Source organism: Alternaria novae-zelandiae, assembly GCF_023758075.1.
Source record: "Alternaria novae-zelandiae strain BMP 2774 chromosome Unknown scaffold_11, whole genome shotgun sequence".
NCBI lineage: Eukaryota > Fungi > Ascomycota > Dothideomycetes > Pleosporales > Pleosporaceae > Alternaria > Alternaria novae-zelandiae.
Window position 1 is genome coordinate 1,231,019 of NW_026056971.1, and position 11,956 is coordinate 1,242,974.

Below are 11,956 nucleotides of genomic sequence, written 5' to 3' on the forward strand. Positions count from 1 at the left end.
AAAGCGCAGTCGTCGCGACGTTCAGGAGACACATGCAGTTCCCCAGAATGAATGCAATCACAATAGGGGTGCCAGGCGCAGTCGCCGTGATGACAGACAGCTTCCGTACCCAAAGCGCGGGCATAAGAAGCCTACGAATATTGCTGCGGAGCTTGCGAACCTTGCCGACTACAACGCACCTCCCGTGAAGCGATCTCGAAGGGATGCCGCAGCTCAACTTACCGACGATGAAATGCCTAGGGCCAGGTCCAGCCGCAATCGTGTTCGTGACTTGCGAATTTCAGGGTCCACCGCTCAGTCTGCCCATTTGGGCGAAAAGCTTCGTGCACAGGGTGCGCGCGTCACCAAATCAACAATCACAAGTACACACCGAAGGAAGACAAGTCTCGAAGAGAAAGTCAGAGCAGAGGCTGATAGATTGGGTCGTTGGCTTGGTTGGGTATCAGAAGAAGAGAAGGATGACGAGAGCGATGATGAAGATCAATACGTGCCGCGCTCACATTCTCGTCGGTATCCACCAAAGAAGCAAGGGATTCAGAATGCACCCTGGAGTGATCTACCGGGTGAAGTCCGCAATTTGATATATCAATACGCCATGACCGACGAGGAGAAGAAGATTCTGAACGTTCGCCACTACCCCGAAGGCGTACCTCGGCGGTCCGTTCGCGGCATAGCTTGTCCGACCAACTTCGCGCATTCATATTGGGGCTTCACTCAAACCTGCCGCCAGATTCGGAATGAGTTTACCCCTTGGCTTTTAGAGAAGCGTCGAGTCCGTACCGCGCTTGAGACCATCAACGACTACGTCAACATCTTCCATCGACCAGATAAAGACGGCGAGGTAGCAGGATGGGTGGAGCCCATCTGCTGCGGCGCACCACTCCCTCAACATGGTGTTGATATTCCCTCCTTGTTGAAGCTTCGGGAAACCAGTTCAAGATTTCATCTTCAGCTGACTCCAACAACTATAAGCGAAGCTCTAGACGCCTTGATCATGCCCACCGATCCGGATGACTTCGACGAGCTGAAGATCATGCGGGATATGGCAAGAACGTTTCGCACCTGGTCACAGGGTAATGTTATCAGCTTGATAGGCCTGGATGGCATCAACATCACCTCGGTACCCAAAGGATTGAACACTATCACCAGTACCACTGAAGACGAAGATGATGCGCAGCATGAGATTCTGATCAAGTTCATCATGAGACCAGGCCAAACGGAAAAAGCTCCTGATAAATACCGCCTACATTGTCTTAACAAGATTATCTTCGCCTCTGAGCTCTCGAAAAGGACCGGTGTGAAGCTGAAGGCTTGTTTCGACACTGGCGTCGCGAAGTGGAAGGTTCGGCGCATTGGGGTTGTCGACACGTGCTGGACAGCACGAGCTGGTGGCAGCAAGATTTCCCGTCGTTTGATGAAGTACTGTTATTCTCCTGGCTACAAAGGAGAAAGCTTGGACTGAGCTTGAGATAACGCCTGCCATCACTTTTTCGGACACCTACGAGAGGAGCTTGAGGAAGTTCACAGCAAAATTTTCTCGGCTTTTGAAGAATGCAAACAATTCTGCAACGTCCAACGAATCATTTGTGCGTCGTTTATTGACTACAGCGATATCACAAAAGAACTATCACAGCTCATGGGATACGTGAGGCGCTACTGTTGAGTTCCTCAACGCATCAAGCTTGCTCATACATCATGCGCGTGCTGTCCGCATAGCTGTCGGTGCAACAGCGCATCCTTGACGCGTCCCACACGCGACAGCTTATACATCGAACAACGTATAGACGCTGCTTCGCTCGGGTTATTTTCCATCATATCATATATACATATAAATTTATGCATTACATCCGCCCATAGTCTTCTTCATCTAGCCATCGTTAACGTATCAAACTCAACCAAGCATGTTCCCCAACCAGCCACCTCAGCCCCCAAGAAACGGCCAAGACCAAGCTCAGCATCCCGGACAACCCGTCTTCCAAGTCATAGTAACACCAACAGGGCAGCGTGTGTTAGTACCTTACCCTCTCCCCGATCAAGTATGTATACCGCAGGGACCAGTACCAGGACCTGCACCAGCAGCGACACAAGCCCAGCCGTGGTGGATGCCCGCGCCACCCATGCCTGTTCAGAGTGACGACGGCGCACCTACTCAAGAGCCGCCTGGACAGCCGTCCCAGCCACAGTCACTTCTACTGGCACCATTGCCCAACCCTACGCAAGATCCGAATAATCCTGCGACCCTGCCAAGTGACTACTTCACCTATCGCGACGCGGGATGGAGTGATGAGGCGTTGCCGAAGCTGCTGAGGACGCATAGGGAAGCACGGAGAAAGAAGTAAGTACACGGCGCAAACGAGATCAGACGTGATACACCACGGACCGGGTCTTGCAATACATGAAGAGGTTTGTGTAGCGAGTGTATTTATGTAGAGCTTGAGGCTGCTTTGGTAGGTAGGGACCGCACCGCGCAGATCCATATATGTAAGACGCTCAAATGGACTAAATATGGAATGATTTGCACCCGAAACATGAGACTAGGTGAGCTAGTCATGAATCAAGTGACCGAATCGCTTGCACTGTGTGCGTCGGATGAATGGGCATTAATGAGCGAGCCATTAGTTGCACGCGTGGGAGCTGTTACCCCATGCTCAGTCGCTCGATGTGACTTCCAGCTCCTTAAGCTCAGTCGTCCTCTCTCGACGCAGCTTCGTCCTCTTGATACCGAACGAGATCAAAAGACCAATGGCACCCACAATCGTCATGAGAATCCAGGTCCCTCTCAGCGCGCTCATGAAGCTATGGCGGACTACACTCTTCTGGAACTCGGTGAGGTTAGTGATGGCGGCGCTTTGAGATATCGCTTCACCCCCAGTGAGATTGACAGCAACATCGTCTGCAATGCCACTGTCGATAATCTTCGCGTAGTGTGGCGCCATGAGGAGTTGGAATACCACTTGGCCGATAACTAGACCGATGGCACCAAATATCGAACGTACAAATCCAAAAGCCGCAGTACCGGCCGCTATATCCGCCTCTTGTATGCGCGTTTGTAGAGCAATGAGCGGCGCGCCAAAATTGGGCCCGAAACCCAGGCCAATAACGACCATAAATGCGATGATAGTTCCAAGGCTTGGCGTGGTGCCGAGCGAGATGAGAAGGCCGACACCGAGCGTCATCACGAAAAGACCTGCTTGCAGTACTTCGAGGAAACGCCCAGTCTTCTCTATGACATGACCGGACGCGAATGAAACAAGTGCCAAAGGTATCGCGACGGCGAGCATACATACGCCTGTTATCTCTGGTTGGAGCCCGAGCACGATCTGAAAGTACAAGGGTAGGAAATAAGCCACCGAGGTGAAGACCACAGTGTCGCATGCGCATACAGCAAGCGCGCTGAGGTTGCTGATGTCTTTGAAGATGCGCAGCGGCATAATGGGACTGCCGCCATGTTGTGCCACCCAGTGTTGCGAGAAAGGGAAGGCGACGTAAGCGAGTGACCCGAATAGCAAGCACGTAATGACTCCTGCGTTCGAGTAGGAGCTAATGCCACCTACTTGAAGGCCCACTAGCAGGAGTATAGTAGCCGTGATTATCGTGACGGTCCCCAGCCAGTCCATAGCCGCGAGTCCTGTCGTAAGGGGCGTTCGTGGGTTGTGTAGGTGTAGCGTAAGATACAACACTAAAATCGCTAATGAGACGATGGGTATGTTGATGTAAAAGCACCACGTCCAATGGAGACGTTGTGCGAAGACGCCGCCGAGGACCGGGCCCAAAGCAGATGCGACGGCCCATACAGCACCAACAGTGCCCATGTAGAAGGACCGATCCCGGATGGTGAAGAGGTCGCTGACGCATACGTGAACCAGTACCACCACTCCACCGCCGCCGAGACCCTGAACGACTCGACCGAAGATGAGCATAACGGCATTCACACTGACGGCGCACAAGATGCTGCCGCCAAGGAAGATGGCGTTGGCCGTCAAGATGACAGGTTTTCTTCCGAATATGTCCGAGAGCTTCCCCCAGAACGGGACTGATGAAGCGTTGGCGAGAAGGTATGATGAGCCTATCCAGGCGTAAAGGGAATCTGGAATGTGGAAGGATTGGGAGATCGTGGGCAAAGCGGTTGGGATGAGCACAGTGTCGAGTGCTACTAGAAAGATCGATAGACTGAGGGCGATGAAAGCCGCCAGTACGTGGGTCGGAGCACTGGTCTTTCCATTCGAGGCCATCTTGGCTCCTGTGAAGGACTTGAATAGTTAACTTGAAAGGTTTCTTGTCGCGGTGGTAGTTGCTCACCTTGATCGATTCTGATGACGCGGTGATGTCAGTGCCAGCCGACATGTTTGGAAAGCACTCCTCGTTGAGGGTCGTCATCCTGCCAGATTCGCCGGACCCCACCGTCATAAAGATATGTGCAGGCAAGAACTATGAAGAGTCTATGACGACAGACGATAGAAAGCTGCAATCGCACACTTGTCGAATGGAAATAATGCCGAGGTGATATGTGAGCTTTGGCGTGGCTTTATACCGCGACGCTGACGCATATGATAAAGAAGCCATATTTGACAAGTCTATCGTCACTCTCTGGGCCCCTCTTAGCCGATGGGTATACGGGTTACATCCATGCGTTTGCATGCGTCGGGGGCATTAGCCCGTAGTGTATACTTTTGTAGTACATGCAGGCTGCGATTGGAGATCCCTGGCTGAGCTGGATCTTAGTAGAAGAGGTGGCTTGCTGTCGGTATACTTGTCCAGCACCTAACAAAGATCCCGGAACATCGGTTAGTGAACAGCATCGCCACCTAGTCCATGCGGAACGTGTAGTATTAAGTCTGCACGGTCCTGGTTGGGCTGGATCTGCGACTACATGTGGGGACCCCGCGTATTATTTCAGGGAAGTAGCTATGCATACGCGAGAGCTGATCGGGCTGAGGCAATTGGAGGCAGCGGCAAGCAGCCGATCCTGCATGCTACTGATGCGGTACTGATCAGCAGCTTTCACGTGGTGGGGTTTCCACATCTAGAAACCGAACAACCATCGTGGAAATTGAGTATCGTCCTGCTGGTACCCTTGATACCATTCTCGTCAAATTCAGAAGTGCTGATGCCGAGACTGGTGATACACTCTCTTGTAGGACAGCTGCCACTCTGAAGACCGCCCAAGTGGATAGTGGAGACAAGTCAAATAAGACGAGCGTAACGTGAGCCTTTGCGCTTTGGGCTGAAACTTATCAAATGATCTGTCAACAACAAGTCGAACGTTTTGGGCTGCACTGAGTTGACAATTGCACCAGTTTGCCAATGCTTGTGTTCGTCGGATATGCCGTGTAAGGCAGTCCTTTCCGCATGAAGCTGGCGTCAACGCAGCCGTGTCAATCGGGACTCACGGGCTGCACTTCTCCCGGCATCTGGCAATAGTCTTAGTGCGAGATCCACCGGCTCACGTATAATACGTGACACGTATGTCTTCATGTTCACGTGTTTGCGTCTCCTGAATGAACCCTACGCGCGAAGACTGCTGTAGAACGTGTTGCAACTTAGGCATATAAACTTGACCCTCTGCTGTGCTTGACGTTGAAACAGCGGAACGATACTCTCCGGGAACGATGGTGCAGGTACATTGATGCTCAGACTGGGCAGGTTCGATAGATCGTCAACGTCGACTTCTGATGCTCTCGTCTACAATAGATCAGTATCGATTGGGCGAATGGACACCACCAACCGTAGTCTCGGTGGCCAGCGGTAACCGGGGTCACGCTAGTGAAGATACAGTGCCATGCTAGCAGGCCAACAGCATGATCCTTTTTTGACTACCCGCATCGTGGCTGTGGGAGATTGTTGGTGTGAAAGACCGGGGTAGGCGTAGACGGAGCAGAGACGTATTCTAGCGTCGTTTGGAGTCGGTCTGTCGCGTAAGAGATAGTAGCTGCCGATCTGCAGAAGATCAAATTCCGAGACATATGAGCTGTTCGTCCTCTGGCTGCTTCGTTTGCGAGTATGATAACAGTGTCGACGCGCTTCGGCGATGGATGTCGTGCAGGGTGGGCACCGTTCGGAATCGGACACGGGGTGTAGCCGCTCGTGCAGCGTGGCGGAGACCGGGGATATGGTACTGGTAACACAAAGAACCTTTGAAGATGCTTTGGACGACATTCCTTCGAGAGTCAGCACAAGCACACCCTGACTGTGCGCTCCCATGTGAGCGTCGCCTATTCCGTCCATTTTGGGCTCTTCCGGAATCCTGCATCGACAAGGAAAAAAATGACTTACGTCAGTCCTCAAATGTACTTAAGAAAATGCGAGGGATATGGCCCGAGAAACTCGATGACAAAATGCGAGAGGTCGGCTGTAAGTGACGACTACAAGGTTGCGCCATCGTTGGCGTTCACAGGTCCCATGGCACATCGGGCCACCAAATATCGACTGATGCATTCCGATACATACAGCGACGCGCTCTGTTCGCATGTGGAATGGCGTTCATCAACCTTGGGAGCGTAGGACCGCCATGGACGACGTGAGGAGGTGGAGACATTCGATCTTTCGTACGAAAGGGGTGAGAACGCGTCGGATGATGGTCCAGGGCGCGAACCGAACGAAAGCGAGTACCCGAATAGTTGTCAGCGATGATAACGCGCTTGTCTCGCGTTCCTTTGTCGGAGTCGTCGCGATGTCGCGTTGCGATATCGGTTCTAAGAGTTGCAACATGTGGGGCAGCTCCCTCGGCTTCGAAGGGCCGCCAAGCCCCAAAGAGCGGAAGCGCAGGTGCGGCGAGGAAAAAAATTGTTTATCATGCTGCCCCTTCCCCACTAGAGCGCTCTTACTTTCCAATAACCATGAGCCCAAACGCCATCACCAGCTGGGACAACAATCCCGCCACGCCGCTACGAAGACGCCGCCGCCGCCCACACTGAGAACTCGACCTGAGAGTAGATGGACTGCTGCTGCATCTAGCGCCCAACGGCCATAACATTATTCTTCCACCAGGATACCCCATTTTTGGAGAGACCTGCCGAAATCTTCAGGAGCACCACCAGGCTACGTATGTCGTCACTTGTTCTCTTACCTGCCGCCTATTCAATGTCCCGATGATGATTTTGTCATATTATAAAGATGTTAGACTTGCGATACCCCTTGAGCGCACAACGACTTCCTGAGAGACTACCCCACTTACATACCCCGCGTCTTCCGAACTGTTACCGCAACTGACGCGTCTTAGTAGCATATAAACCCGAGTTTTTACTCCAAGCCTCCCCACACCCCGCCATCACGTCAAAATGTGCGGTATCATTGCTGTGATCCACGGCGATCCCAAGTCGCAATCGGCTTCGGTCGAGGTGCACGATGCCCTCTACCTCCTCCAACACCGCGGCCAAGATGCTGCCGGAATAGTCAGTTGCAGTGCCGGTGGTCGCTTCCACCAGTGCAAGGGCAACGGTATGGCGTCGCGCGTCTTCCAGGACGGCGCACGCGTGTCCGACCTCCCCGGCTTCATGGGCCTCGGCCACCTGCGATACCCTACCGCCGGCAGCAGCGCGAACGCTGAGGCTCAGCCCTTCTACGTCAACAGCCCCTACGGTATCTGCATGACCCACAATGGCAACCTCATCAACGCGCCGGCACTGCGCCAGCGACTCGATCACGAGGCCCACAGGCACATCAACACCGAGAGCGATAGTGAGCTCATGCTCAACATCTTCGCCGACGAGCTCAACGAGACGGGCAAGGCGCGTATCAACGCCGACGACTGCTTTGCGGCGCTGGAGAGGATGTACAAGCTCTGCACTGGTGGATGGGCCTGCACGGCCATGCTTGCGGGTATGTCGATATCCAATGGTTTCTGCTATGCTGTCATCGTATAGATACTAACATTATCTCAGGATTCGGCCTCATCGGTTTCCGCGACCCGTACGGTATTCGGCCCATGGTGCTCGGCTCTCGCAAGTCGCAGGACGGCAAGAGCATGGATTACATGATGGCCTCAGAGAGCGTTGCGCTGGTCCAGTGCGGCTACAAGGACTTCTTCGATATCCTCCCCGGCCAAGCCGTCATCATCGAGAAGGGCAAGGAGCCCGTCTTCAGGCAAGTCGCCAAGCAAGAAGCGTATACCCCGGATATCTTCGAATACGTCTACTTCGCGCGACCTGACTCTGTCATTGACGGCATCGACGTGGATGAGAGCCGACGCAACATGGGCTTCACTCTCGCCGAGACCATCAAGAAGCAGCTTGGTCCCAAGACCATGGCTGACATCGACGTGGTTATGCCGATTCCTGAGACTTCGATTACTTCTGCGTTATGCGTTGCTGAGGCTCTCGAAAAGCCATACGTACAAGGCTTCGTCAAGAACCGCTACATCTTCCGCACATTCATCATGCCATCGCAACAACTACGACAAAAGGGCGTCCGGGCCAAGCTGAATCCTATGAAGAAGAAGTTTGAAGGCAAGAACGTGCTGCTGGTTGATGACTCCATCGTTCGGGGTACTACGTCGCGTGAGATTGTCCTGATGGCGCGGGAAGCGGGTGCCAAGAAGGTCTACTTTACCTCGTGTGCACCGCCAATCACCAATGCCCACATCTACGGTATTGATCTGGCCTCTTCCTCGGAGCTGATCGCTCACCACCGCGACTCAGCAGCCATTGCTAAACACATTGGCGCGGACGATGTCGTATACCAGAATCTTGAGGATCTACAGAGCGCTTGCGCACGTCTCTCCCCGCGGGATCCCGCAACGCAAAAGTTCGAAGTCGGTGTCTTCTGCGGCAAATATGTCACCCCGGTCGACGCTGGCTATTTCGAGCATCTCGAGAGAATCCGCGGAGAGAGCCGCAAACAAAAGGTCATGGAGAAGGCACGAGAGGCTGTCGTACATGGCACGGCCAATCCTCAACAGGTGCGCATGGCTGCCAAAGGCGTTGTAAGTTGAGCATTGAGAACATTGTTTGGCAAGGCTCTCTGTGACTAATGCGTATTACAACAGGAGGTTGACCAACATGGCAACGTCATCCCATCGGACGGCAATGGGCAACCCGATTGGCACCCAGCCAACGGTGTCAGCCAGACATCCACGAGCGATGCGCTTGCTAACGGTAACGGGGAAGAGCGACGCGTTACCAGCAGCCAGGACATCAGCTTACACAACATGCACGATTACAACTGAGCAGCTACTCAATAGTTGTCAATCGTCGCCTTGCTACTGCAGCACAGATGACCATTTTTATTTAGACGATGATGATACACACGTACCAGGAAAAGTTACGAAAGAGATGATTGGGATACAGCGCGGGACTGCCAAGGCGTAGGAGGGGATTTGTGCTCTTCAGAGACTTTCCGAATGTAGATCTGAGTTCTTGAGGCCTCAAGACTAGGGTCATGCTGAGATCGAGCACGCACCTTTGCTTATGCTCTCTCGCTTCAGGATACGAATCCAACCGTCGTTTGCATAAGCCTTTTGGCCAGGCCTGTCAGCCGGGTCCTTCAGTCCCATTGGTGCACATTTGGTGGCCTCTCTGCACCAACACATGATATCCGTGCACATTTTCTTACCGGCTGCATTGCATCAATTCACACACGCGCTTAACGTTTCCGAAGACATCACACATCACGTGGTTGACTACCCACCTTGGCACCTTGAGAGTTCTCGCCACGCGCACGAGCTATTGTAGACTGTACACGAGGCCGCCATCTAAAAGTTCTTCAAAAGAAGGGAGAAGATGACGAATAAATTTTGCGCGCACCTGTTCGCTCAATACTGAGATGAGATATATAGGGAGTTCACTCAATGCTGAGCTCATGTCTCACACATGACGCCGCTCAGCCACCTAGAACTGACGCATCCTCTCAAGAGAATGACTTCCCGCGGACCGACTTCTTGCAGCAGCGGCCCGCAAGCCACTGACCATCAGTCACATCGACACGAGTCGCTCCTATTGACTTAGGCCATAGAAACGTTCTCGGCCAGCAGACTCCACGTCGCCATACTCAGCGATCACACTGGTCAGCGTTGTGCTTACCAAACTGAAGCCACGGCGTCAGGTGTACGAGCAAACTTCCTCATACTGCCAACAATGTCCCCTCTTTTGCAAGCTGTCCGGCGAGGAGGCATATGTCTGCCCGTGTCCGATCACTTGCATGGCAAGCCCATCAGACATGATGATGAATCACATTCGTATTCTGTTCACCGCAACAAGCCACGATGAGCTCCAACAAACGCCTCGAGCGAGAGGAGATGACGGGCGAAACCGAAAGCACTGAGGAATTGAGGTATAAAACCTCCAAGGAAGGATGTGTTTGGAAGGACAACCACGACAGCATCTTCTACAGCATCACTACATTCAATATCTTTTTAAACCACCAAAGGCCAAATCGTCAAGATGCAGTTCACCTCCACCATCGTCGCCGCCATCATGGCCTCAGTTGCCGTCGCTCAGATCTCGCTTGAGAACGTTGCCTCTTGTACGTCCCTTCCCCATCTACGCAGATTACTGTTCTAGCTAACATCCACCCCTCAGTCGAGGCCTACGCCAACTCCGACTGCGCACCCCAGGCCCTGCAGCAGCAGAACATCCACAGCAACGACTGCGTATTCCTGCCCTTGCAGAGCGCCCGCGTCTTCTTCTTGGAGAAGACTCGTGCCAACTGCCGCCGTAAGTCGCGACAACGTTTATTGTGAATGATCGTGAACTAATGGGAATAGTCGAGTTCTACACCTCCAACGATTGCTCTGGTACACCAACCGACACCTTCACCACTGCTCCCAGCGACTGCATCAATGTATCGCAGAAGTTTTCTTACCAGGCTATCTGCTCTTAAGCGGGTCATCCGGTTACGCTTATGATGGAGACCGAGTGACGACTTGGTGCTTAGATGGAGAGGAGCTGGCAACAGCGCACTACTTAGCTGGGAAGATGTGCTCAGAGGACAGTCATTACAATATCTTTTCGATCTGATTTGTTAGATCCGGTCTAGTTCGTTCGCCGTGTTCAACACACGGTGCGAACCAAGCTATATTGAAATATATCAGATCGCTACTATTGTCATTCTTGTGCGAAACGTGACCATCGCTAAGGCGTTATGTGATGTGAGCAGGTAGAACAAATGATCGGAGAATTCTCTTTGTATAATGTGCTACTTCCATATAGAGCAAGCGCTTACCGTGAGGAGATTTGACCGAGCAATATATGAAAAGAATGTCTTTGCCAAGCTACATCACTAGAACCCAAGGATTAGGTGAGAGGAAGTCGTCAGGGAACATGAAGAAGACATTGGTCGTATACTCAAGTCACATGGATTTGGCCTGGAGATACCAAGACGTTGATGATCGAAGTTGGCTGTCTATCGTCTCGCTGTTCCCATATTTATTGCGAGAAAGCACATATAAAGCCACTCCAGATAACCCCTCTACAGCTCCATCACTTTCAACATAATCATCGCGATCATCCTGAACTCATCCACATCTTCAATCATGCATTTCCTCACCATCACCTTCGCACTCGCACTCGCAGCGGCAACCCTCGCCTCCCCCCTCACGCCTACCCGCCGCAGCCCCGTCCCCAATCCCATCCCCAACGCCGGCTCTTTCACATCATGGTCGTGCGTTGACTGCGCTGCCAACAACCCCTGTCTCTCCTTCCCACACGACAACATCGTGTCTGATGAGTGTTATCCGCTCGAGCCAAACCAGGCAAGTCTGCAGGTACTACGCATCGCTCTTCGGGGCTGCGAGTGTAAGTAAACTCTTATCCCAGCATGATGACTGCGGTGGCTGATGAGGGGTGTAGTGCAACTCTTCGACTCGGTGGACTGTTCGGAAGGGGCCGGTGCGCCGTATGTGCTTAGTGAGCCGCCGACGTGTGATCCTGTGCCGGTGTTTAAGAGGGGGTATAAGATTGTTTGTTAAAGAGACGAGGCCTGGTTCTTGGGGGGGGGGGGGGGGGGGGTGGTGGGTTGGTTG

General features: G+C 52.9%; 4 protein-coding genes across 4 annotated transcripts; 3 read left to right on the top strand and 1 right to left on the bottom strand.

Moving 5' to 3' along the window:
* Positions 1 to 890: 890 nt before the first annotated feature.
* Positions 891 to 1,462, top strand: J4E88_006163 (uncharacterized protein; the record flags this gene model as incomplete). Its single annotated transcript, XM_049399793.1, has 2 exons — positions 891 to 895; positions 973 to 1,462. 2 exons carry the CDS (start codon positions 891 to 893, stop codon positions 1,460 to 1,462), a joined length of 495 nt encoding a protein of 164 aa, XP_049254806.1.
* Positions 1,463 to 2,648: 1,186 nt separating this feature from the next.
* J4E88_006164 (uncharacterized protein) lies at positions 2,649 to 4,232 on the bottom strand (the record flags this gene model as incomplete). Its single annotated transcript, XM_049399794.1, has 2 exons — positions 2,649 to 3,565; positions 3,740 to 4,232. The coding sequence occupies 2 exons, from the start codon at positions 4,230 to 4,232 to the stop codon at positions 2,649 to 2,651; spliced, it is 1,410 nt and encodes a 469-aa protein (XP_049254807.1).
* A 3,045-nt stretch (positions 4,233 to 7,277) lies between these two features.
* Positions 7,278 to 9,163, top strand: J4E88_006165 (uncharacterized protein; the record flags this gene model as incomplete). The annotated part of the gene is made up of 3 exons (XM_049399795.1): positions 7,278 to 7,818; positions 7,881 to 8,920; positions 8,984 to 9,163. 3 exons carry the CDS (start codon positions 7,278 to 7,280, stop codon positions 9,161 to 9,163), a joined length of 1,761 nt encoding a protein of 586 aa, XP_049254808.1.
* A 1,213-nt stretch (positions 9,164 to 10,376) lies between these two features.
* Positions 10,377 to 10,649, top strand: J4E88_006166 (uncharacterized protein; the record flags this gene model as incomplete). The annotated part of the gene is made up of 2 exons (XM_049399796.1): positions 10,377 to 10,458; positions 10,515 to 10,649. Coding segments are annotated over 2 exons (217 nt in total), but the record flags the coding sequence as incomplete, so codon positions are not given.
* Positions 10,650 to 11,956: the final 1,307 nt, after the last annotated feature.